General features: G+C 43.8%; 1 protein-coding gene across 1 annotated transcript in view; it reads right to left on the bottom strand.

Moving 5' to 3' along the window:
• Window positions 1–27,373, bottom strand: part of LOC308242792 (meiotic recombination protein REC114-like) — a gene marked incomplete at both ends in the record, with an annotated part of 210,888 nt that overhangs the window by 7,824 nt on the left and 175,691 nt on the right. Inside the window, one exon of the mRNA XM_080657362.1 lies at window positions 13,096–13,296. Within this exon, the coding sequence (XP_080513488.1) occupies window positions 13,096–13,296 (201 nt within the window). The remainder of the gene's footprint in view (window positions 1–13,095; window positions 13,297–27,373) is intronic.

Here is a 27,373-nt window from a genome sequence, read left to right on the forward strand (position 1 = left end):
TCGCTACAGATCCCTTGCTCTGGATTACATTTTGAAAACTGCCTATTACAGATAAAGCACCTTTCCAGGTACGCTTCAGAGAAACAGAGGTATTTATGCACACAAAGGTGTGTGCACACCTTTTCATGCACAAATGTCCATATGATGCCTGCGCCACGCTCCCAGAACATGCCCACCGTGTGTGTGTGTGTGTGTGTGTGTGTGTGGCCACGCACCCAGGTCCCGGCATAAACAGGCTGCTCCCGAACACGCTGGCGCCCCGCTGGCCTCTCCAGCAAAGTTTTTCTTTTTTTTTTTTTACTTTGAAATAGTTTTATTGGCTCATAAGACCTTTGTATATAAAAAAATACCCCAGAACACTATGCAGTATTAAATCACAATTACAAGGGGGACAAAATGGCGGCAGAGTAGAAGGACGTGTCCTGGGCCTTGTCCCGGAGCAGATAGAATGAGCGTCTGAATCAAATAACATTCACCCCGAATTGGCAAAGGAGACACAGCTGGTGAGACAATTCACAGCCGGGAAGGGCAGAGGACACCCGGAGAACGGTAAAATCAGGGATCTGGGCTGGAGAGAACTGCAAGACCTCTGAGCCCAGAGGGTCAGAGGGAAACTGTACGGCACCGAGCCACGTCCCTTGGGACAGGCACAGCGTCTGACTGTGGAAAGGAGGTCCGCAGGACTGCTGGTGGCAGGGGATTCTAGATCCGGGTCCACAGTGATGAAATACTGAGCCCAGAGGGGGCAGCCTGGGCGGCTGCCCAGACTGCACGGGACCAGGAGGAGAGGGGCTCGCAGAGGCGCAGCTCTTTCCCCTCTCTGTGGCCTTTGCTTTTCTTCGCTGAACCTAGTTCACAGGACCTTTCTGATACAGACACTCACCCGTGGCTGAGGTGTAGGAGGAGGTGCGGACTTGTGGAGTCTGGGGAGAAGCTGGGGTGAGGAGAGGGCACAGGAGAAGCGGCCGTGAGTCTGGCGCTGAGTCACACCTGACGCGCGGGACCTAGGTAGCCATTTTCTCCTGAAGAGATAGCCCCTCCCTGCAGTCTCCAGGCAGCCAATACAGCCACACCCAAACTATACCCTGAGTGTTACAGAGTATACAAAGAAAGTCTGAATAGCCCCTGAGAGTCCACAGGGACCAGCCTAGAGAGAGGCCTTCAGTCCCAGGAACAGAAACTGAGAAGCCACAGACAGTACAGAAGAGTGGGATCTTAAACCAGCCAAAGGAACGCCACTTCACTTTTTCACTTTATTTTATTATTTTGTTATCTCTTTTTTTCTTTATTTTCCTTTATTTCTTTCTTTTCTATTTCTTTTTGCATTATTTTTCCATCATTCCAATTTATTTTATTTTTTTATCCTAATTTTTAAATCAATTTTTTAAAAAAATTATCATTATTATTTTCTTCTTCTCATTCTTCTTATCCACTCATCCTCTTTCTACTTCCTCTATACTAAACTGAGGTCCTCCCCATATTCATCCCATTCTTAACCTTACTTTCTGTATGTAATATTCTGTCCCACCCTCTTTACTGGGAATTTAGTGTTTGTATGTTTTGATTTACCTGTTTGTCCTCTGGTGTTTCTACACACACACACACACACACACACACACACACACACACACACACACACACACATATACACTGAGTGGCCAGATTATTTTGACCACCCCATCAGTACTTCGTTGGGCCACCTTTTGCCTTCAATACTGCGGCGATTCTTCTTGGCATTGACTCCACGAGATGTTGAAAGATGATGCGAGGAATCTGACACCATGCCTGATGAATAGCACTGTCCACTTCTGTGAGATTTGATGGTTGTGGAACCAGCTGCCTGATGGCTCTTTTAACTTCGTCCCACAAATGCTCAATTGGATTGAGATCTGGTGATTGTGGGGGCCAACTAAGCAGGCTAAAGTCTCCCTCATGTTCTTGAAACCACTCCTGCACAATACGAGCACCGTGGCATGGAGCATTGTCTTGTTGGAAGAAGCCATCTCCATTGGGATACGCCAGTGGTCGGCAAACTCATTAGTCAACAGAGCCAAATATCAACAGTACAACGATTGAAATTTCTTTTGAGAGCCAAATTTTTTAAACTTAAACTTCTTCTAACGCCACTTCTTCAAAATAGACTCACCCAGGCCGTGGTATTTTGTGGAAGAGCCACACTCAAGGGGCCAAAGAGCTGCATGTGGCTCGCAAGCCGCAGTTTGCGGACCACAGGGATACACCATCAACATGATAGGATGAACTTGATCAGCAACGATACTTAGGTATGTTGTGCTATTCAGACGTTGTTCCACACGAATTAAAGGGCCCAAATCATGCCAGGAAAACATGCCCCAAACCATAACACTGTCCCCACCAGCTTGAAGGGTTGTACTCATGCATGTGGCGTGCATGCTTTCATGCTGTTTCCACAAAATTCTCACTCTGCCATCTACATGATGCAACTGGAAATGTGATTCATCGGACCACATGACTTTTTTCCAATGCTCGACTCTCCAATCCTTGTGTTCCTATGTGAATTGGAGACATTTTATCTTGGTAACTGCAGATAGCAAAGGTGTTTGAACAGGCCTTCAGCTTCCATATCCCATATGATGCAGTGTACGGCTAATTTGCCTACAAATGTCAGGTGGTCATAATAATCTGGCCACTCAGTGTGTATATATATACACATATACACATATACATATACATATACATATACATATACATATACATATACATTTATATATACATATGTATGTATTACCCTTTTTCTTCTTTTTCTTTTCTCTCATACCATTTTTTTCTCTCTTCGATATCATTTATGCTCTCTTTTCTCTGGTGGTCACTTATACTGGGGTTATCGGTGTTGTGAGTGCATTTGTTTTGTTCCTTTTGTGTCGTGTCTTGCCGAAGTGAATTTTATCCTGTTTGGCCAATGTGCTAGAGAGCGAGCCACATAACCAGACACCCGGAGAGGAGACTCCATCCACGAACGGGTCAATAACACTCCAGACCTCACTACAGAGGCAGGAAGAAGGCAGCAGTGAGGGAGAGAGCGTGAGTTAGTGAGGGAGCAAAAGAGGAGTGTGTGGTCATGTGGGGTGTTGTGCCACACCAGCACGGCCAAGGGTGAACCTGAGGGGGGGGGGGCGGTGAAGGATTGAAGAAAAGACAGACAAGAGAATACAGCTGGGGCTCAGTAGATCTCTGCTGTCTGGATGAGGACACAAAAGACCCAGCCTGCAAGCCGATGCTTTATTTTATGGTCTGATTAAAACAAGGGTAGATTAACATTTATACAAATGTTCTTGTTTTGGCAACACTTGCTGCACCTCCCACAGCCCATTAGCTACTTAGGAAGGAATTAGGGAGGGCTACAAGGTCAGGCTTAATTAATTATGCTAGGAGAGCTCTGCCCTCGAGGCTGGGACTTTTTTGTGGCCCTGCCATAGGTCAGGCCGAGGCTTGACCCTAGAGCCACTCCCTACAGGGTGTGTGTGTGTGTGTGTGTGTGTGTGTGTGCGCGCGCGCGCGTGTGACTGAGGCACAGTTAGATCCCACAAGGCCTTCGGAGGCAGGCTAATCAGGCTTGCCTAACTCGGCAGCCTCTGCTACCATTGCAGACAGTCCCGGAGAGGCCGGCTCTTCCTCAGAAGCCTAGCCTTTTTTATGGGAAGAACCCAGCCTCATCTCCACCCAGGGTGCCCTTAGATAACATCTGGAACTCTACAGCAATCCCCGCCAGAAACCTGCTACCTTGGCTGTGGTCCCGTGGTCACCAAGACTCCAGCCACTCCGGGCGCAGGCTCCTGTGAGTTCTGAAACACGCTCCCCTCTGACCGGCCCAACGCTTTAGCCCAGGGCACTTAGACCACGCAAGCAGCAAACACGTGAGCAGCCCGCTTCTCTCTGAGGAGCAGCAACCATGTGAGCAGCCCACCCCCGTCCGAGGAGTAGCAGCTGCGTGAGCACCCTGCCCCTGGTCCGAGGAGCAACAGCTGTGCAAACAGCCTGCCCCCATCTGAGGAGCAGCAGCTGTGTGAGCAGCCCACCCCTGTATGAGGAGCAGCAGTCCCATGAGCAGTCCGCCCCCATCCAAGGATCAGTAGCCACGCAAGCAACCCACCCACCATCCAAGGAGCAGCAGCCACGTGAGCAGCCCACCCCCGTCCGAGGAGCAGCAGCTGTGAGAGCAGCCTGCCCCCACTAGCCAGAGGAACCACCACTGCTGCGAACAGCACACACCAGAGGAGCAGCCGCTGCCACGACTGCCCAAGGAGCAACCACCACCTGAGGAGCCACTGCCATCCAAGGAGAAGTCCCTGCATGACTCGACATCTAGATCCTTTGGTGAGAACAAAAATGGGTAGACAAAGAAACGCCCAAAGGAAAGAAAAGGAGGAATCACCAGAAAAGCAGCTAAGTGAAATGGAGGCATGTCAGAAAAAGAATTCAGAATAAGGGTCATACAGTTCATAAACCAGATGGATGAAAAAATCAACAACTTCTGTAAGAATCAAGAAGAAATAAAGAGTTATATAGCTGCAATAAAAAACACCATGGCAAGTTTCAACAGTAGACTAGGAGAAGTGAAGGACATAATTAGCGAATTAGAAGACAGGGACGAAAAACACAACCAAACTGAACTGCAATTAGAGAAAAAAATTAAAAGACAGAAGGAGAGCCTAAGGGAGCTGTGGAACAACATAAAACAAAGCAACACGGGGTGCCAGAACAACAGGAAGAGGAACAAGGGTTAGAAAACCTATTTGAAGAAATAATGTCAGAAAACTTCCCTGATGTGGGGAAGAAAAAGTCACACAAGCACAGAGAGTCCCAAACAAGATGAACCCAAAACGACCCACACCAAGACACATCGTAATTATGATGACAAATGTTCAGGACAAAGAGAGAATCTTAAAGGCTACAAGAGAGAGACAGAAAGTTATGTACAAGGAATCTCCCATTAGATTATCAAATGACTTCTCAACAGAAACACATCAGGCCAGAAAAGAATGAAAGGAAATTTACAAAATGATGCAAAGCAAGGGACTGAATCCAAGAATAATCTACCCAGCAAGGCTACCATTCAAAATTAAAGGGGAAATGATGAGCTTCAGAGACAAAAAAAGGCTAAGGGAGTTTATCACTACTAAGCCAGCAATGCAAGAAATGCTAAAGGGACTGGTGTAAAAAGAAGAAATAAAAAGGTAAGAAGAAACACAGACACAAAAGATAAAAATGGCTACAAACAAGTACCTATCAATAGTAGCTTTAAATGTAAATGGGCTAAATGCTCCAATCAAAAGACACTGAATGGCCGAATGGATAAAATAAAAACATGACCCATATATATGCTTTCTACAAGAGACCCACCTCAGAACAAGGGACTCACACAGACTGAAAGTGAAGGGATGGAAAAATACCTTTTAGGCAAATGGAAATGAAAATAAAAGCTGGGGTAGCAATACTTATATCTGACAAAATAGACCTCAAAGCGAAGGCCATAACAAGAGATAAGGAAGGCCACTTCATAATACTAAAGGGATTGATACAACAAGAGGATATAACCCTGATAAACATATTCGCACCCAATGTAGGAGCACCCAAATACACAAAAAAACTCCTGGAAGATATCAGGGGAGAGATTGACAACAATACAATCATAGTAGGGGACTTCAATACACCACTGACATCACTGGATAAATCCTGTAGACAAAAAATCAGCAAAGAAACAGCAATCCTAAATGACTCACTAGATCAGATGGACTTAATTGACAATTTCAGAACATTTCACCCCAAAGCCATGGAATATATGTTCTTCTCAAGTGCACATGGGACATTTTAAAAAATAGACCACATATTGGGTCACAAGCAAAGTCTCTCCAAATTCAAGAAGATTGAAATCATATCAAGCATCTTCTCAGACCAAAATGGCATATTAGAAATAAACTATAAAAAAAAAAAACACAAAAAAATTCAAACACTTAGAAGCTGAATAGCATGATTGGGTTACCAAAGAGATCAAAGAAGAAATTTAAAAAATCCTGGAAAGTAATGACAAAGAAAACACAACAATTCAAAATCTATGGGACACAATGAAAACAGTCCTGAGAGGGTAGCTTGTAGCTCTACAGGCCTACCTCAAAAAAATAAGAAAAAATGGTAGTAAATCATCTAACTCTACAACTTAAAGAATTAGAAACAGAGCAACAATAAAAGCCCAGAGTGAGCTGAAGGAAGGAGATAATAAAGATCAGGGCAGAGTTAAATGACATAGAGACCAAAGAAACAATACAAAAGATCAACAAAACCAAGAGCTGGTTCTTTGAAAGGATAAACAAGATTGATGAACCTCTAGCCAGGCTCACCAAGAAGCAAAGAGAGAGGACCCAAATAAATAAAATCAGAAACGAAAGAGGCAAAATAACAACAGACCCTACAGAAATACAGAGGATTGTTAAAAAATACTATGAACAACTCTATTCCAACAAACTAGACAACCTGGAGGAAATGGACATATTCCTAGAAAAATACAACCTTCCAAAATTCAAGCAGAAAGATCCTAAAAATCTCAATAGGCCGATAACTAAGGAAGAAATGGAAGCAGTCATCAAAAAGCTTCCAGCAAACAAAAGCCCGGGGCCAGACGGCTTACTAAACATTCATGGAAGAACTAAAACCTATCCTCCTCAGACTATTCCAAAAATTCAATAGGAAGGAACACTTCCAAACTCATTCTATGAAGCCAGCATCACCATAATACCAAAACCAGATAAAGACAACACAATGAAAGAGAATTACAGGCCAATATCCTCATGACCATAGATGCCAAAATCCTCAACAAAATTTTAGCAAATTGGATCCAGCAATACACCAAAAAGATCATACACCATGACCAAGTAGGATTTATCCCAGGAATGCAAGGATGGTACAATATCCACAAATCAATAAACGTGATACATCATATAAACAAACTGAGAGATAAAAATCACATAGTCATATCAATTGATGCAGAAAAATCATTTGATAAAATCCAACACCCTTTCTTGATAAAAACTCTCAGCAAGGTGGGAATAGAAGGATCATACCTCAACATAATAAAAGCCTTATATCACAAACCCACAGCCAACATCATACTCAATGGGCAAAAACTAAAACCATTTCTCCTAAGAACAGGAACAAGCCAGGGATGCCCACTCCTGTTCAACAGAGTACTGGAAGTACTAGCCATTGCGATTAGACAAGAAGAACAAATAAAAGGCATCCAAATTAGAAAAGAAGAAATAAAACTGTCCTTATTCGCAAATGACATGATACTGTACATAGAAAACCCTAAAGACACCATCAAAAATTATTATACTTAAATAAATGAATTTGGCAATGTAGCAGGATACAAAATTAACACCAAGAATTCTATGGCATTTCGATACACCAATAGTGAACTTACAGAAAGAGAGACTGAAAAAGCAATCCCATTTACCATTGCACAAAAAAAATTATGATACCTAGGAATAAACTTAACTAAGGAGGTGAAAGACCTGTATGCAAAAAACTGCAGGACACTGAAAAAAGAGATAGAGGAAGCCATAAACAGATGGAAGAACATAACGTGTTCATGGATTGGTAGAATCAACATCATTAAAACGTCTATACTACTCAAAGCAATCTATAGATTCAATGCACTCCCCATTAAAATAGCAACCGCATATTTCACAGACCTAGAACAAAGTCTCCAAAAATTTATCTGGAATAAAAAAAGACCCCAAATAGCTACAGGAATCCTGAGAAAGAAGAACAAAGTAGGTGGGATCTCAATACCAGATATCAAGGTATATTAAAAAGCCACTGTTCTCAAACCTGCCTGGTACTGGCATAAGAACAGACATATAGATTATTTTTTTTTTTAAATATATTTTATTGATTTTTTACAGAGAGGAAGGAAGAGTGATAGAGAGTTAGAAACATCGATGAGAGAGAAACATCGATCAGCTGCCTCCTGCACACTCCCCACTGGGGATGTGCCCGCAACCAAGTTACGTGCCCTGGACCGGAATCGAACCTGGGACCCTTGAGTTCGCAGGCCGATGCTCTATCCACTGAGCCAAACCGGTTTTGGCAGACATATAGATTATTGGAATAGAATAGAGAACCCAGAAATTGACCCAAACCCCTATGCTTAATTAATATTTGACAAAGGAAGCAAGAATATAGAATGGATTCAAGACAGTCTCTTCAATAAATGGTGTTGGGAAAATTGGACAGGTACATGGAAAAAAATGAAATTAGACCACCAACTTACACCATACACAAAAATAAACTCAAAATGGATAAAGGACTTAAACATAAGACGGGACATCATAAAAATGCTAGAGAAATCAACAGGCAGCAACATCTCAGGCATATGCTGAAGCAATTTCTTCACCGATACAGCTCCTAGGGCAATGGAAACTAAATGGGACTACATCAAAATAAGAAGCTTCTGCACAGCAAAAGAAACCATCAGCAAAACAAGAAGAAAGCCCACTGCATGGGAGAACATAGTTGCCAATGTTATCACTAATATGGGTTTAATGTCCAACATTTACAGGGAACTCATACAACTTAACAAAAGGAAGATAAAAAGTGGGCAACGGACCTAAATAGATACTTTTTGGAAGGAGACATAAGGAAGGCCAAGAGACATATGAAAACATGCTCAAAGTCACTAATCATCCGAGAGATGCATATCAAAACGACAATGCAGTACCATCTCACACATGTCAGAATGGCTATCATCACAAATCAACAAATGACAAGTGTTGGCGAGGATGGGGAGAAAAAGGAACCCTTGTGCACCGCTGGTGGCAATGCAGACTGGTGTAGCCACTGTGGAGAACAGTATAGAGTTTCCTCAAAAAACTAAAAATGGAACTCCCATTTGACCCAGTGATCCCACTTCTAGGAATATATCCCAAGGAACTAGAAACACCAGTCAGGATGTATGTACCCCTACGTTCTTAGTGGCACAATTCACCATAGCTAAGATTTGGAAATAGCCTAAGTGCCCATCAGCAGATTAGTGGATTAGAAAACTGTGGTATATCTACACAATAGAATATTATGCTGAGGTAAAAAAGAAGGAATTCTTACCATTTGCAACAGCATGGATGGAACTGGAGAGCACTATGCTATGTGAAATAAGCCCGTCAGAGAAAGATAAATAGCACATGATCTCACTCATTTATGGAATATAATGAACAACATAAACTGATGAACAAAAACAGATCCAGAGACAGAGAAGCATGGATCAGACTGTCAAACCTCAGAGGGAAAGTAGGGGAGGGTGGGGGTAAGGGGGAGAGATCAACCAAAGGACTTTTATGCATGCATATAAGCCTAACCAATGGACACAGACAACAGGGGGGTGAGGGCATGAGTGGGGGGTTTGGGGGGGCAATGGGGCAATAAGGACACTTAAGTAATAAATACCTTAATCAATAAAAAAAAAAAAAAAGAAAAATCACAATTGCATTTTTTTTTTTTTTTTTTACCAATTAAAACTACCCAGAATATACATTTTTTTAAAGGGGAAAAAAAAATCCTATAGAACTGAATTCTGAAAAGACATTATGATTTAAATACTATGACAAAATAGATAATTCCTTATAAAATTAATTCATTGCACAAAGCTGCCAGACACTTCCATACGCATAACCATTGCAGAGTGCAAATGAACACAGTTCAACATTACACACTTAGCTGAAGTGGCTGTGCCTCCACTTAAGAAACTCTCACATTTCTGGCACAAAAAGTTGGGCTGTTTTAACTTTTACCAGGAAACAAACTTCACAGTCCATTTACTCTCTTTCTGGTCATTCCTATTAAAAAAAGGAAGAAGAAAAAAGAATAGGAAGTAACATCCTTCTGCTGTCATAGCCTCAAGGAGTCAGCCTCGCCTCTGCTTGAGGAAATCCACTCCTCTCAATTCTTCGGGCAGGTATTCCTGGTCCACAGGCTCATGTACATGGGGTTGTATTTGCAGCCCTTGCCATAGCCCAGGTCCTTCATGAGTCAGGTCGGCGCATTCCTCAGGTGCAGCAGGACAGGGGCAGAGGCCCCTAGTGGTTCCGCAGGCAGGCTTTGACGTTGTTGTAGGCACTGTACACCTCAATAGACTTTGGGGCTCTGGCAAAATAGACCACACACTGGGCCAGAAGCACCTCACATTCGGGCATGCCTATGAAGTGACAGCCCTGGTAGGCGGCCACTGCTTGTGGTAATGCGGATGGGTCTGCCAGACCTATGTCTTCACTGGCAAACCTCACCAGCCTCCTTGCCACATACAGCGGGTCCTCTCCTCCTTCCAGCATGCGTGCCAGCCAGTAGAGGGAGGTGCTTGGGTCTGAGCCCGCATCAACTTATGAAGAGCGGAGATGCAGTTGTAGGCTCTTCTGCTCAGTCATATAACATGTGAGACTTCTGGAGGCCTCCCTTCACATCATTCTCAGTGATCAGAGCTCTACTGGGAGAATAGGCTTGCCCACTCTTCTTACAAAACATCTTCCTGGAGCTTAACCTGGCCAGCACCGCCAGCTGCAGTCCATTCAGTCCAATTCGGACTCCCCAGCAAAGTTAACTGGGGTCGCTACACCAGCTGCAGCGCGAACCTCTCCACCCCCACAGGGCCTGGGGCTTGGGGCCGCGGCCCACACCCACCTGAGCTGCTCCACCTGAGGCCAGTGCTAGGAGGCACCTTGGAGTGCCTGCAGGTCTTTCTTTATTTTTAAAAGACTGCCCAGCACACACACCAAGCCCCCAGCGCCGGCCCGGCCTGGGCGAGGGGCCACCTGTGGTTTGAAGGCCGGTCACGCCCCCGATCGTGGCAGGGGTCCCCTCTGGGGCGCTGGGCAGGCCTGGGTGAGGGGCCACCAGCAGTTTGAAGGTCGGCCATGCCCCCGATCCAGGCATGGTCCCCTCATGGTGACTGGTCATCTGGTCGTTTAGGTTGTGATGCCTCTTGGCCTTTTATTATTATGATAATTGTGTAGTCTGATTTGTCTTCATCACTTTTATAAGGCATTCCAGACCTAGTTCCCAAATTCTGGAACCCTATTTGGTTCCAGTTGTAGCCCATGCACTGGGTACTGTAATCTGAATCTAATGACTGGTCAACGAAACACACAAAAGGAAATCTATTTAAAGGGCAGGGGATCATAAGCAATAAAGTACCTTATAACAAACCACTCCATCCCACTTGTAGGGAGGGGATTCTTAACACAACAGGAGCTGATGAGGCACAATGTTTGAAACTAGACCCATGGTTTGTGAGAAAAGCAGTTTTAGCATTGACAACATCACAGAAAAGATCATGCAGAAACAAATGAAGGGAAAGAATTCTAAAACCAAAATCTGACTCAGTAAACTACATATCTGAGAGGATGTCATACAGCACGTGCTTAAAGAAAAGGCTGACAAATGTTCACTCTAGATAAATTATGAATGATTTGGTGATAAACCAGCAGAAATTAATTGTTTTAGTCCAAGGGGAACTAACAGGATACAGTTATGGAAAGCTATGTTTGCAAAATTATTTCTCAAAGTAAGAAAAAAAATCCAAGCTTGAAACTGAAATTTCATCCCTAGAATAGAGGTAGATCTTATTCCAACAGCGTCTGGAACTGTGTTCTCCAGGGAGAAATTCTGTAACAGTGATGCACAAGCTTTTGATCACAAGACCGCTTTACACACTTAAAATCAGAGGCCCTCAAACAGCTTTTGTCTGAGTTACATCTAATGTTTATGTCAGCAATTAAAACAATTTTAAATGTTGATTAACTCATTTAAAAATAATGAATGCATTGTTTGTTAATATTAAAAACATTTAAATGAAAAAACTATTTTCTAAAACAAAACTAATGATTTTTGCAAGCCTCATTAAATGGCTAGCTCTGGAAGACAGCTGGACCTGCCTACGTCTGGCTTTCAGTCTGCTGACACGTCTGTCTTTGGCTGAAGTACATGAAGAAAATCTGGTTTCACACATATGTAGATGGAAAAGGCAGACATGTTTTAAAATAGCCTTTTCAGATAATTGTGGACATTTTTTAATATGACACTAAAATTAAACAAGTGATAGTTTCTTAAAGGTTATTTGCAACAGAGTCTGAAATCACAGCAATGAGTTCTGTTATACTAAAACCCACTGGTCTATTGGTCTATCTTGTACTTTGAATAGATCTTTTTACCCATGTGTGATTTTTTAGCACTATATGCATTTGGTAATTTGGAAAATATTGGTTCACTGAACTGTACAGATCTTCCAAATGTTGAAGCATTTTGTCATGCAATTATAAAAAGAAATCCCATTAATAAAAACAACCAAAATGTCTTCTGGGTTAGGAGCTGTGAAACTCAAATGGCTAAGTTATCCAAGACTCAAATTTTCACCTGAGAAGCTTATTTTATCATTGTTAATAAATACTGTCAGTTGTTTTCCTGAAATTATAGACTCACTCTATTCATTTTTGAGAAAATGTCCACCAAATACCCAGCAATGATGGTGTTCCCCTAAGAAAGGCTAGTTTACTCCCTGCACAGTCACACAAGTGCTGTCCCTTGAAACAGTGTCGTGCTTTAGGATGCACGCATCTGTGTGTGTTCTCACTGCCAGGGATGGGAGAGAATGTGGTGCAGATAGGTACCACTGCCTGGATTGTGCTAAGGTGACCACAGTTTTGCTCACAATACTTTTGCCCCATTAACGTAAATACCGACAAAGTGAAAAGGGCAAATAATGTCTTAATATTATTACAAAAATAACTTGGACTTTGTGGATCCCTGAAAAGGTCTCAGGGAGGGATCCGTGGACCACACTCTGATTACCAGTGTTCCAGAGTGACACCCAGAATGCAGCTGGGACCCCTCCCAGTCTAATTGCTAGGATTATAGGTAGCTACAATGGAAAATCAACCTTCAATTTAAATGTCACTCAACATTACATATTTTTAAACCTGCAAACCTGATGGATTTGACAAATTCCACTGTCAAATTCTGGCCCCCAGAGAGTATGACCTGCCAGGTTTCTTGTACAGCCAACACTGGCCTACTTACTCCGTGCTGCAGTGGGATGGTTGGCACACAGCCCTCCCCGCCGCTTCCACCTGCCCTCAGTGGGCCAGGATCCCGAATGTCCACGTCGGGCACCTGCACGGTTATGTACTGGGCCAGGCTCTGCACACAGCTGCTGCAGTGCTCCAGTGCCTGCTGCTTGGACTCTCCACTGAACTGTACCCGGAACATGCGACTCTTATTCTGTTTGACAAATAGAAAGTTATTCTAAGTGACCCTTGTCATATCATTGTACTTTTATTTACTGCAGGGTCTTCTAGTGAGTGCTTCCCTTTGCTCAGAGGAAAAGAGGTACAGACAAGGGAGCATTCACCCTAGATTGTTGATGTGGGTATAGAAAAGCTAATAACCAGTTTTCTTCCCACTTTTGGGAGCTGTTCCTCTTACTAAAATTCATTTCCTTCAAGGAACAGATATTAGTGAAAATGGAAAAGCCCATCTTATACAGACCAGGAAGATGACATACTGACTGCAGTAAAAGATCAATATCTTGTCTTACTTTGGAATAAAGATTAGATAGCTTTTAATTCCTGAAGTAAAAATCAGTGAAGATAATACATCATGTTCCTGCCTCAACAAAATTTTTTTAAAAACTGAGTATATAAAAGAGCAAACCAGGTAGATGACAGGTTAAACAAGCCAATGAATTTGAAAAACAAGACTGGGGAATGGGACAGTCAGGCTGATGCTAAAAGCTAATGTGTGCCATGTTAGTAATCTGTAATATCCTTTATCTTTACAGAGGCCATGTTACGTATCCTCAAACTACACAGAATTACATATTGCCTTTAATCTGCTGTATGACTTACATCCCTTGGCAAATAAGCAAATTTGGGAGAGATGCAATTAACATTTTTTTAATCTGACAACTACATCAACTTTATTTGATTGTGAGCTAAAAAATTAAATTATAACAACAACAACCACAAAAACCCATTATTTTAAGAGAAGTAGTTTCCTCTTTTCTCGTCTAATAATAGAGGCCTGGTGCACGAAATTCATGCACTGGGGGATAAGGGAGTGTCCCTCAGCCCAGCTTGCACCCTATCCAATCTGGGACCCCTCGGGGGATGTCCGACTGCCGGTGTAGGCCTGATCCCAGGGACCGGGCCTACACTGGCAGTCGGACATCCCTCTCACAATCCGGGACTGCTGGCTCCCAACCACTCACCTGCCTTCCAGCCTGACCACCCCCTAACCACTCCCCCACCAGCCTGATCGACACCTAACTGCTTCCCTGCTGGCCCGATTGCCTCCAACTGCCCTCCCCTGCCGGCCTGGTCCCCCCCAACTGCCCTCCCCTGCCACCTGGTCCCCCCCAACTGCCCTCCCCTGCAGGCCTGGTCCCTGCCAAACTGCACTCCCCTGCAGGCCTGGTAACCCCTAACTGCCCTCTCCTGCTGGCCATCTTTTGGCGGCTATCTTTGACCACATGGGGCGGCCATCTTGTGCAAGGGCGTGAGGGTCAATTTGCATATTCCCTCTTTATTATATAGGATCCTGACCAGTTTAGAGAAGTCAACTTACATAAAAGTCACCCCAAATGGGATTGTCTGTATTGTGTACTTTTATTCAGTTTCTTCTGGGAAGAAATTCAGATGCTAACTTAGCGACAACAGTTTCCATTTATTAAATCCATAAATCACACTGCTAACTGAAAAATGTAACCACAATCAAGCAAATTCTGTAAATTCCTGTAAGCAAAAATTCCTTGATTCTCCACTTCACAATCCCACTATTTAAATGTTTAGGTGAAGCCATGAAGCAAAGCCCTGTATTTAGGCTACAGAAAACTCGTGGCATGGTCAGGAGTCACATTCAGAATAGACCTGCAACCCCTTTACTGCCATTGTTGGGTTCTCTTCATTTTTTAATTCATTTAATTTCTCTCTTAAGTAGAAAAGTAATCTGTTACTGTTACCCCCTCTAACAATGAAAAAATACAAAAAAGAAACATCCTATCTAATAAAAGAGTAATACGCAAATTGACCATACCTCTGCTACACCCACAAGCCATGCCCACCAGCCAATCAGGAGCGAGTATGCAATATTAACCCAACCAAGATGGCTGCGGCCACGGAAAGAGCAGGAGGCTTGGGTTTCCCTGGCGATGGAGGAAGCCAAACTTCCACAGCCCTGCCCTGCCTTGGCCTCCGCTCCAGGCTACAAAGTTTCAATTGTAGAAGGTAAATAAATCCCAGATACCAGGGCCTCTGCTTGGATCACCACGGGGCATGGCTGGCCAGCAAACCACCACAGGCCCCTCACCCAGGCTGCCCCATGCCCCAAGGGAACCCCCACCCTGAACCAGGACACCCTTCAGGGCAAACCAGCCAGGCCCCACCCATGCACCAGGCCTCTATCCTATCTAATAAAAGAATAATATGCAAATTGACCATCACGCCAACACACAAGATGGCTGCCCCATGTGGTCAAAGATTACTTCCCCCATGTGGACACAAGATGGCCACCACAAGATGGCCAACAGGGGAGGGCAGTTGGGAGGGAACAGGTCTGCAAGGGAGGGCAGTTGTGGGTGATCAGACCAGCAGGGGAGGGCAGTTGGGAGGGACCAGGCCTGCAAGGGAGGACAGTTGGGGGTGATCAAGCCTGCAGGGAGGGCAGTTAGGGGTGACCAGGCTGGCAGAGGAGGGAAGTTGGGGGCAACCGGGCCTGCAGGGAAGGGCAGTTGGGGGGACCCAGGCCTGCAGGGTAGAGCAGATGGGGGGGACCAGGACTGCAGGGGAGGGCAGTTAGGAGTGACCAGGCCTGCAGGGGAGGGCAGTTAGGGGCAAACAGGCTGGCAGGGGAGCAGTTAGGCATCAATCAGGCTGGCAGGGGAGTGGTTAGGGGGTGATCAGGCTGGCAGGCAGAAGCAGTTAGGGGCAATCAGGAAGGCAGGCAGGCGAGCAGTTGGGAGCCAGCAGTCCTGGATTGTGAGAGGGATGTCCGACTGCCCGTTTAGGCCCAATCCTACCTGGAGGGGTCCCAGATTGGAGAGGGTGCAGGCTGGGCTGAGGGACACACCCCCCTGTGCACAAATTTCGTGCACTGGGCCTCTAGTTCTAATATATTCTAAGTGACCCTTATCATATTACTTTTATTTACTGCAGGGTCTTCTAGTGAGTGCTTCCCTTTGCTTAGAGGGAAAGAGGTATGTATGGCTAAGGGAGCATTCACCCTAGATTATATTAGGGTATAATATATTAGAACATATACACACACTCATGTATATATATATATACCAGAGGCCCAGTGCACGGAATTCGTGCACTCTGGGGCGCAGGGGTCCCTCAGCCCAGCCTGTGCCCTCTCACAGTCAGGGAGTACTCAGGGGATGTCTGACTGGTATCAGGCCTAAGCTGTCAGTCGGACATCCTTAGCGCTGCCGCAGAGGCAGACCACTGTGTGCGCCAGCCATCAGTTCGGCTTGTGGCTGAGCCACTGACCACCAGGTTGGCCAGCTGGGGAGGAACCGCGGGAGGGCTCCAGGGCATGTCTGGCCCATCTCATTCAGTCCCGATCAGCCAGACCCCAGCAGCAAGCTAACCTACAGGTCGGAGTGCCTGCACCCTGGTGGTCAGTGCATGTCATAGCAAGCAGTTGAGTGGCCTTAGCATATCATTAGCATATTACACTTTGATTGGTTGAACAGCCAACTGGACGACTGGACACTTAGCATATTAGGCTTTTATTATATAGGATATATATATGTGTGTGTGTATACTATATATTACACACAATATACTGTATATAGGTCATATATATAACATTTTACACTACTCTTTTGTAACCTAATTATTTCACAATAAGTATAAAAATAGAAGTATACTAGTACTTCATTACTTTTAATGGCTAAAGAGTATTGCTTTAACTGACCTGCTATTGACATTTTATTTCCTGCCTTTTTCCATATTATAAAATACAAGCTTTGATAAGCACTTTACACACACATCTTTGTACATAAACACCTAATGAAAGGATCCGTGCATTTGGGTGCCTTGTGCCAAATTGCATGGAGCAAGACAGTACCAGTTACCCTCCCGCCCCTAGAGTCCTTATGCCCATTTCCCTGCACTCTGCAACACCAGAGGTTAGTATTCCTTTTAATTTTTTTAACCTATTAGATTAACATAGATTTTTATCTTGTTTACATTCAATTAGATGTTTCCAGCTCACTCTGGTTTAGACTCTCTGTGAAGACATCTATATGAAGTACTTTATATTAGCAATTTGTATTATGATTCTGTAATTACATAACCTTTTGAGAAACAATAACATTAAACATTATAACTCATAACTAGATCAAAAACTGTAAGAAACAGACAATTATTAAGTATATAAATGGCAAAAACTTCAGACCAATTGTATTAGTCTAGTGGTGTCTCCATGTGGTGTACATACAAAGGGGTTTGGAGAGTCAGGGTTTCTCTGGATGGAGTTCCAGGGAATGAGAGGGAGGCTGAATGTCTGATAGCCTGACTGAAGCCTCAGCATGTTTCCTTCTGTAAAATTCTCAGGTAGAATTCGAGTTTATCATCTGCAGCCATAAGCACCATTTAAGGCACGAGGACCCAAGGTAAACCAAGGTACATCAGGAAAAATATGAAAATGTGTTACATCTCCACCACATCCTCAATACTATGGGGTAGTACAATGAAAAAACCTGCCGCTGGGTTAAGAAAAAGAATTTCTAGGTTGAAAATCTTTTTTTTTTTTTTTTGCTTTTATTTATTTATTTATTTATTTATTTATTTTAATTTAAATAAATCTTTATTCAGATTATTACAATTATTTCTCCTTTTTCCCCCCATAGCTCCCCTCCACCCAGTTCCCACCCCACTTTCTGCCCTTACCTCCCCCCCACTGTCCTCATCCATAGGTGTATGATTTTTGTCCAGTCTCTTCATGAACCCCCCATACCCCTTTCCCCCTGAGAATTATCAGTCCACTCCCTTTCTATGCCCCTGATTCTATTATATTCACCAGATTATTCTGTTCCTCAGGTTTTTAATTCACTTGATTTTTAGGTTCACTTGTTGATAGATATGTATTTGTTGTTCATAATTTTTCTCTTTACTTTTTTCTTCTTCCTCTTCTTTAAGAATACCTTTCAGCATTTCATATAATACTGGTTTGGTGGTGATGAACTCCTTTAGCTTTTTCTTATCTGTGAAGCTCTTTATCTGACCTTCAATTCTGAATGATAGCTTTGCTGGGTAGAGTAATCTTGGTTGTATGTTCTTGCTATTCATTACATTGAAAATTTCTTGCCACTCCCGTCTGGCCTGCATAGTTTCTGTTGAGAAATCAGCTGACAGTCGTATGGGTGCTCCCTTGTAGGTAACTAACTGTTTTTCTCTTGCTGCTTTTAAGATTCTCTCTTTGTCTTTTGCTCTTGGCATTTTAATTATGATGTGTCTTGGTGTGGTCCTCTTTGGATTCCTTTTGTTTGGGGTTCTGTGCGTTTCCTGGACTTGTAAGTCTATTTCTTTCACCAGGTGGGGGAAGTTTTCGGTCATTATTTCTTCAAATAGGTTTTCAGTATCTTGCTCTCTTTCTTCTTCTGGCACCCCCATAATTCTGATGTTGGTATGCTTGAAGTTGTTCCAGAGTCTTCTTACACTATCTTCTGCCGGGAACCAATCATTCTACCACTAATAGAAAGATGTGGCCAGGAAACTGGGAAGGCTGGTCAACAACCTAAAATGTTTTAATCACTCACTGTTTAGTTGAAACATTGTTAGCTGAAGCAGCCTCCAACTCTGTTTCTCCTATGTGAATTTCTGTTATTGGAATTTCCTGCCTAAAGGTTATGGGTGTATCCCATAGTCTCAATAAAAGGGATTGCAAGGCCAGAGCAAAGGGTAGTCCTTCCACTAGAATTGGGCTCCCGCCTGGCCCCCAATATTTCTAAATTAATACTTTTCCAAGTCTCTTTTCATTTGTGTGTGGCCTTCTCCAGAACCGGAACCCTGAACAGGAACCCTGAACCACGCTGGACATGAAAGGGGTTCCCACATCTGGCGCCCGAACAGGGACTTCTGGAGGAGATGATATTTTTCGCCTAAGAGCGAAGGAAAGGAAAAAATTCACCTAGAAAAAGGTGAGGGAGGTTCACCGCATACAAAGCCCATGGACTAGCTGCAGAGTCGCAATCTGTAACTAGGGTGGGAACATCTTTTTCAGCCAGGCTAATGGGGAAGAATTAGGTTATAAAATAATGTGGTTTCTTATTCAAATTAAAATCTTAATTGGTATTTGGAATTTAAAATCTGTAATAAGAAATGAAACTCCACTGCAAAAACCGCCTCTGGTGTGGAGAAATTCAAAGGTGGCAGGAGAGGGCAAGGCTATCCGCTCTCCTGCAATGAGATTACTTAAGGTTTCATTTAAAAATTATAAAAGAACTCACAGGGAAATGCAAATCTTGGCCAAATTGGGTGCTAGTTATAATTTTGGAAAACGAAAAAGAAAGAAAAAATTTAAGATCTGTCTATCTTTTAAGCATGAAAAGAAATTCGGCCAGATCTGTTGCTGAAACTTCCCCCGAAGTAAGTAGGATGTTGTTATTAATCTAGGAACTGCTAAATGTTTGACTTGCCAGCTTCAAAAGTTCAAAGTGCAAATTAAATTGGGAGAAATTATATAGTTGTGGTAATTAAATCAGATATGGATATATATATATATATATATATATATATATATATATATATATATATATTTGATCATTTTTTCCATGTTAAAATTTCAAGGCTTTAACAGAGATGATTCTTGGAAAGCTCCAAGGGCCCGGAGTAATACAGGAAATTTGTTCTCTCTTCTCAAAGGAAATATTTTTGAAATTTAACCGATTGATACTTGAAATCGCATGGAAAGCTTTATCAAATAAAAATTAATAACTATATTTTACTTTTAGATGTTATAAAGTTTTTGGCCTTTAAAGTAGGGGACTATCACTACTTGCTCCTGGGAGAGGTGCAAAAAATGTAACTAAGACCTTGTCTATACAAAAAAAAAAAATTGACAGCCAGTTTGAAATTGAATTGCCATGGCCTAGAGCAAAGGATATCCTTACATGATATTATTCTACAATGTCATTCAAAAAAGGAGGGGATAGTGGAAAAATGGCATGTAAGGAAAAATATTCTGTAAGTAAATTACGTCTAGAAAATTTTTACTTTAAAAAATTTTCATTTTCATTTGTAATGCTAGCAGCAAGACACCAATGAAAAACATACATGGTATCAAAATAGGCCAAAGGAAAATCGTCTGGGAAAAAAATAAAAAGGATCCCAAGTAAAATTTATAGAAAAGATTCCTTTATTAACTTTTGGTAGAGAATATGTTTGTATATTTTCAGAAAACAACTCCAAGACCATGTGGATTCCTGCAACAGAGAGGAATTGACAGTAATCCTCCAGCCATGAAGACAAAGAGGAGAAACAGTCTAGAGATGGAAGACGCTGCAGTCAGCAGCTGTGCATCGCTGCAGGTTGCCTGGGACCAAACCGGAGAGGGTCGGACCTGCATTGCCACCATCCAGATATCATTGCTGACGTATACACATAAGGAACTGTTTGACACTGAAACGGACTTAGAACTGTTGGACATTGAAATTGGGACTCAAACATTTTTGTTCTTATGTGTTTATTTCTGGTCTGCAGATAGAAGATTTTTTTTAAGGAAAGAAATGGGGGAGATGCCGGAAACCAATCATTCTACCACTAATAGAAAGATGTGGCCAGGAAACTGGGAAGGCTGGTCAACAACCTAAAATGTTTTAATCACTCACTGTTTAGTTGAAACATTGTTAGCTGAAGCAGCCTCCAACTCTGTTTCTCCTATGTGAATTTCTGTTATTGGAATTTCCTGCCTAAAGGTTATGGGTGTATCCCATAGTCTCAATAAAAGGGATTGCAAGGCCAGAGCAAAGGGTAGTCCTTCCACTAGAGTTGGATTCCCGCCTGGCCCCCAATATTTCTAAATTAATACTTTTCCAAGTCTCTTTTCATTTGTGTGCAGCCTTCTCCAGAACCCGAACCCTGAACAGGAACCCTGAACCACGCGGGACGTGAAAGGGTTCCCACAATCTTCAACTTTTTGGATTTTTTTTTCTTTTTGCTTTTTCGGTTGCGTGTTTTTTGCTTCTTTGTATTTCAATTCTTTGACTTGATTCTTGTGTTCCTCTAGTCTGTTTTTGGGTCTCTGTATAATATTTTTTATTTCAGTCAGTGTATGTTTAATTTCTAGTTGGTCCTTTTACATATCTTCGAGGGTCTCGTTATATTTATCGACCTTTTCTAGGATATTCTTAAAAAGCCTTATAACCGTGTTTTTGAATTCTATATCCAGTCGTTTGTTTTCCTCCATTTCTTTCGTTTGTGATCTGATTCTTTTTTTTTTTAAATATATTTTATTGATTTTTTACAGAGAGGAAGAGAGAGGGATAGAAAGTTAGAAACATCAATGAGAGAGAGACATCGATCAGTTGCCTCCTGCACGCCCCCTACTGGGGATGTGCCCGCAACCCAGGTACATGCCCTTGACCGGAATCGAACCTGGGACCCTTTAGTCTGCAGGCCGACGCTCTATCCTCTGAGCCAAACCAGTTAGGGCTGATCTGATTCTTTGACACCACATTTTCACTGCTTCCCTCAGTTGGTAAGGTAGATTTGTGTGCTAGGTTTCCACTATGGCCCAGTGGGTCTGCCTCCCCAGTTAACCTGAGGTGGATACTCTTGGTGCACCCCTTTATGGACTGTGTGTACAGCCTTGTTGTAATTAAGTCTTTATTGTTGTTGGTATCACTGGGAAGAATTGACCTCCAGGCCAGTTGGCTGTAAGGATCAGCTGTGTCTATGCTGGGAGAAGTTCGGTGCAGGAGACAGCCTTATAGGATTAGACTTGCCAAATTGCAATAGCCTCTGTGCTCAGCTTGGATGGGGTGGAGTCTCAGTCTTGGCTTCCCGTCAGCCTTGCCCTTGCCCACACGTGCGCGCCTTCAGACCTCTGCCTTCCCGGCTCCCGAGTCTCCGCCCGAGAGTCCAGACTCCCCCCACAAGAGCGTGGGTCCCCAGGGGCTCACCTGGAACTGGGGTTCAGTGCAGTCAGAACTGGGGCTCAGTGCAGTAAGGAGCCTCCGACTCCCTTCCACTAGGGAAAGCCTGTGGCAACCTCCTCAGCCTTGTGCGCACTGGCACGCGCACACTTTCAGTCCTCCGCCTTCCCCAGCTCCCTAGTCTCCGACCGAGAGTCCAGACTCCCCCCGTAAGAGCGTGGGTCCCCAGGGGCTCGCCCGGAACTGGGGTTCAGTGCAGTCAGAACTGGGGTTCAGTGCGGTCGGGGGCTTCCTTCTCCCTTCCGCCAGAGAAAGTCAGCCAGGCTCTCAGCCGCCCTTCCTCTCTGCGCGCACAAAGACCCTTTGCCATACCTCCAATTCTCTGTGAGCTTTTCTCTTTCCTTCTAGTTGTAGAATTTTCACTCAGCCAGCTTTCCTGTGGTTCTGGATGGTGTCCGTTCTGTCTTTTAGTTGTAGTTTTGAAATTGTTGTGAGAGGCAGCAGTTTAGGTGCTTACCTATGCCGCCATCTAGGTTTCTCCTCTAGGTTGAAAATCTTGATGAGATTTCTTTTTATGCCATAATGAAAAGTCAAAAAGTCTTCAATTCAATTGCTGTAAAATGGAAAGTTTTCAATATATAGTAACAGCCATCAACTGCCCCCAAAATAGTCTCAGTTTCTTTCTTTCTTTCTTTTTCTTAGTTAATCTTCATCCAAGGATATTTTTCCCACTTATTTTTAGAGAGAGTGGAAGGGATGGGGAGAGACAGAGAGAAACATCAATGTGAGAGACACACATTGACTGGTTGCCTCCCACATGCGCCCAAGACTGGGGCTGGGGATCGATCCTGCAATGGAGGTACATGCCCTTGACTGGCATCAAACCTGGGACCCTTCAGTCAGCAAGCTGAACAAAATGACTCAGGGCTAGTCTCAGTTTCTATGCTCTAAGGAGATTAGCTCAAAATTACTATATGTTAAGTGGTGACTTACATGTTAAATTGTTCTCACCTTACTTCAAAAACTTCATTTCAAGTTATCACAACTAATAGAAAATCCTCCTTTACACAGACTCCTTAAGGAAACAGAAGTTAAGGATACCAGGTAAGTGCTTGTCTCTTCACACTATCTTCCTGTACTCACAAGAAAGTCAGGTTTCCCCCAAATTCTGACTCTGCGCATGGAGCCTGAAGCCACAGGCCCTACAGCTGACCTTCCACAGTCTCTGTACATGGAAGGCACAGGGCCCAGCTAGCACCACACAGGAGGAGCCACGGAGGCATCAGAGGCCTCAATGGGCTTTTCCCACTGGTTTTAGATTAGTCATTCAGATCTGTAAGTTTTCCATCACCACTAGGGCCACAAATGGAGCAGTTTCCCACTTTGAGTAGTGAATTCCTCTATTGTAGGAAATGGAGGGGAGAGGAGAGAGAAAGGACTTAACCAGAAAAAGGACCTAAGCTTTTCTTTGATCCTTTGCTTTGAAACCAAAGCTAGACTAGAGAAAATCATAAAAAAATTCTTCAGCGATCTAACTAGGGTGAGAAGTAAAGAGGACAATGGTTTGGGTTTGCTCCTTTGAAACAAAGTCCCTTCAGAAAGGGTTTTATGACCCTGGCAGGTGTGTCTCAGTGGTTAGAACGTTGGCTTGTATACCAAAAGGTCTAGGGTTCAATTCCTGATCAAGGGCATATAACTGGGTTACAGGTTCTTCCTTGCCCTGCCTTGCGGGAGGCAACCTATATTGTGTCTCACATTGATGTTTGTGTTTTTTTCTCTCTGTCTCTCCCCCTCGCTCCCTCCCTTTCACTCTCTCTAAAAATCAATGGAAAAAAAGAAAGGAAATTATGTGTCAACTGTTAGCCAATCTGCCAGGACCATTCAGATCAGAATTCCTGGACAAAAGGAAGTACAAATAGGCAGAATTTATACAATCTATTTCAGCCAGAGAGAAAAGAAATATAATCTTTATTATCACAGGATTTATGTTATATTAAATTGCTGTTAAAAGATTGAACATTTTATTTCAAAATACTTCTTTTGTCAATTTAAATAATGTCATTTATTACATAATACCTGGTTAACTAGAGTTACCCAAGGCAAGAAACACCAAAGATACGTTTTGCCAGGTAAGGCAAAAAGAAGAATCTGTTGGTTCAATATTAATATACTAGAGGCCCGGTGCATGAAATTCATGCATGCGAGGGGGGGGGGTCCCCTCAGCTCAGCCTGCACCCTCTCCAATCTGGGCCCCTTGGGGAATGTCCAACTGCTGTCCGACCAGCAGTTGGACATCCCTCTCACAATCTTGGACCGCTGGCTCCTAATTGCTCACCTGCCTGCCTGCCTGGTCACCCCTCACTGCCCCTCTGCCAGCCACATCGCCGCCAACTGCCCCCTCCTTGCTGGCTTGGTCACCCCTCACTGTGCCCCGCCCCTGCCAGCCTAATTGCCCCCAACTGCCCTCTGACAGCCTGGTCACCCCTAACTTCCCTCCCCTGCCAGCCTTGTTGCCTCTTACTGCCCCCCTGCTGGCCTGGTCACCCTCAACTGCCCCACCCCCTGCCAGCCTGGTCGCCTCTCATGCCCCCCCGCAAATGGCCTGGTCGCCCCATGCAGCCTGCTTGTTCAGTTGTTTGGTCGTCCCTCACTAACCCTCCTGCCGTCCTGGTCGTAGGAAGCCATCTTGTGAGGGCATGAGGGTTAATTTGCATATTACCTCTTTATTATATAAGACTAGAGGCCCGGTGCACAAAATTTGTGCACTCAGGGGTTTCCCTCAGCCTGGCCTGCTCCCTCTCTCAGTCCGGAAGCCCTCGGGGGATCTGACTGATGACTTAGGCTCGCTCCCTGGGGGAAGCAGGCCTAAGCAGGCAGTCAGACAACCTTAGCGCTGCTGCAGAGGTAGGAGAGGCTCCCACCACTGCCACTGTGCTCACCAGCAGTAAGCCTGGCTCAGGGCTTCTGGCTGAGCAGTGCTCCCCCTTTAGGAGAGCACTGACCACCAGGGGGCACCTCCTGTGTTGAACGTCTGCCCCCTGGTCATCAGTGTGCATCACAGTGACCGGTCGTTCCACCGTTTGGTCGATTTGCATATTAGGCTTTTATTATATAGGATTTGCTAATACTTTCATCAGGATTACATATTAAATTTTATTCAAATCTTTTTGACACCTATCAAGATACTATTATTTACTTTGGTTTATTGACTTTATCCTATACCAGAGGAAAATTCATGCACTGGAGGGGGGATTCCCTCAGCCCGGCCTGCCCCATCTCACAGTCCAGGAGCCCTCAGGGGCAGGAGGCGACCCAGCGATCAGGGGAAGGTGATGCCCCATCACACCTCTGCTGCTGCCACTACCAGCAGCGCAAGCCTTGGCCGGCCCTGGTTACCTGAGCCTTGGTTTGGCCCTGGGTGGCTGGGCAGCTGGGCAGCCACCATCCGAGGCTTGCCTGCACATCAGGCCAGCCCTGGGCGGCTGGGCAGCTGACATCAGAGGCTTGCCTGCGCCTCAGGCGTCGGCTGGGCAGCTGCCATCCGAGGCTTACCTGCACCTTGGGCCGGCCCTGGGCGGCTGAGGGCTGAGGGTACTGGGAGACTCCTGAGGCAGTCGTCCCAGCGGGGCTGAGGGGACTGGGCGCCGCCATCTTGTGGCTGTGGGCACCACCATTTTTGAGGGCGTGGCAGTCAATTAGAATATTCTCTCCTTATTGGCTGTGGGCGCCACCATCTTTGAGCGCATGAGAGTTAATTAGCATATTCCCTCCTTATTGGCTGTGGGAGCCACCATCTTTGAGGGCGGGCAGTCAATTAGCATATTCCCTCTTTATTAGATAGGATAATAAAAGGCTAATATGCAAATTGACTGAACAGCGGAATGACAGGTCACTATGATGCGCACTAACCACCAGGGGGAAGACGCTCAATGCAGGAGCTGCCCCAGCCCACAGGGCTTGACTGATAGCATCAGTGGGCTGCGGGGCCAGTGAGAAGGCGTTGCCAGGCCAGCCAAGGTGGATGCCAGCGGGGGGCCCCCTGATCACCCTGCTGGTTGCCCCACAGATTGGTCCTGATTGCTAGCCAGGCCTAGGGACCCTACCAGTGTAGACTTTTGTGCACCAGGCCTCTAGTAAACTATAACTGAAACAATATCTCTCTTACATGGTAAAGAATATCCAATCAACAGCCAGAAATGTTCTTTATGTCTAAATGTGTCTGCCCATTCAGGTCAGCAAGATGTCAAGCATGACACTAACCCTATAACTACAGTGTTCTGGAAGGTCTAGGTAATTCAGTAAGGTGAGAAAAGTAATACACATAAACTACTGAAAATAAAAACCTTATCATTGTAAATTATAATATTACTTTCCTGGAAATTAATAAATTATCAGAGTCAATCAAAGTTTAGTAAGGAATCTAAATAATATAGAAAAAATCCAATAATAAGCAGCTATAAATATCTCTGGGATAAAGAGTACCACTCATATTACACCAGGCAAACGTTTCCTAACCTTAAATATTTAAAAATCTATATATTATATGATATATACATAAATATTATGTAGAACATTATTTAGTTGCACAAATACATAAATATATATTTCTATGTAACATATAATCTATACACATCCATAACATGCAATCTCCCTACAGATAGTATCTAAATACTCTTGAAGAGGAAAGTTAGGCAAAAGCAGTAGATAGGCAATTCACAGAAGAGATATGGATAGCTAACAAACACAAAAACATGTTTATTCTCATTAGTTACCAAAGAAATGCAAATTAAAGGAACATGCTCATTTTGGCCTATCAAATTGGAAACAAGTTTTTAAATGTAAACTGTATCACTCTATTGGAAAGGATTTGGACGAACGAGCATTCTTATAGATTGCTACTGCTGTAGAAATGGACAACCTATCTGAAGGGAAAACTTACTAAATAAATGTTGAAATTTCTAGGACTTCTATCTCAAGAACACTGTAAATAAATTCTTATGACAATCAAAACATATTTGTAACAGTGAAAAGTTGAGAATTCAATAATTGAATCATGGTGTATCCAAACAAAAAAATGCTACATAGCCATGAAGAATCATGTTTTCAAAGACTAAAAAAATGACTTGGCATAATACTTCTGATATAAATGTTACATGACAAGAGAGCAGGATACAAAGCACTCTATATGCTATAATCCCA

The sequence above is a fragment of the Plecotus auritus genome (assembly GCF_963455305.1).
Source record: "Plecotus auritus genome assembly, chromosome: 1".
Lineage (NCBI taxonomy): Eukaryota > Metazoa > Chordata > Mammalia > Chiroptera > Vespertilionidae > Plecotus > Plecotus auritus.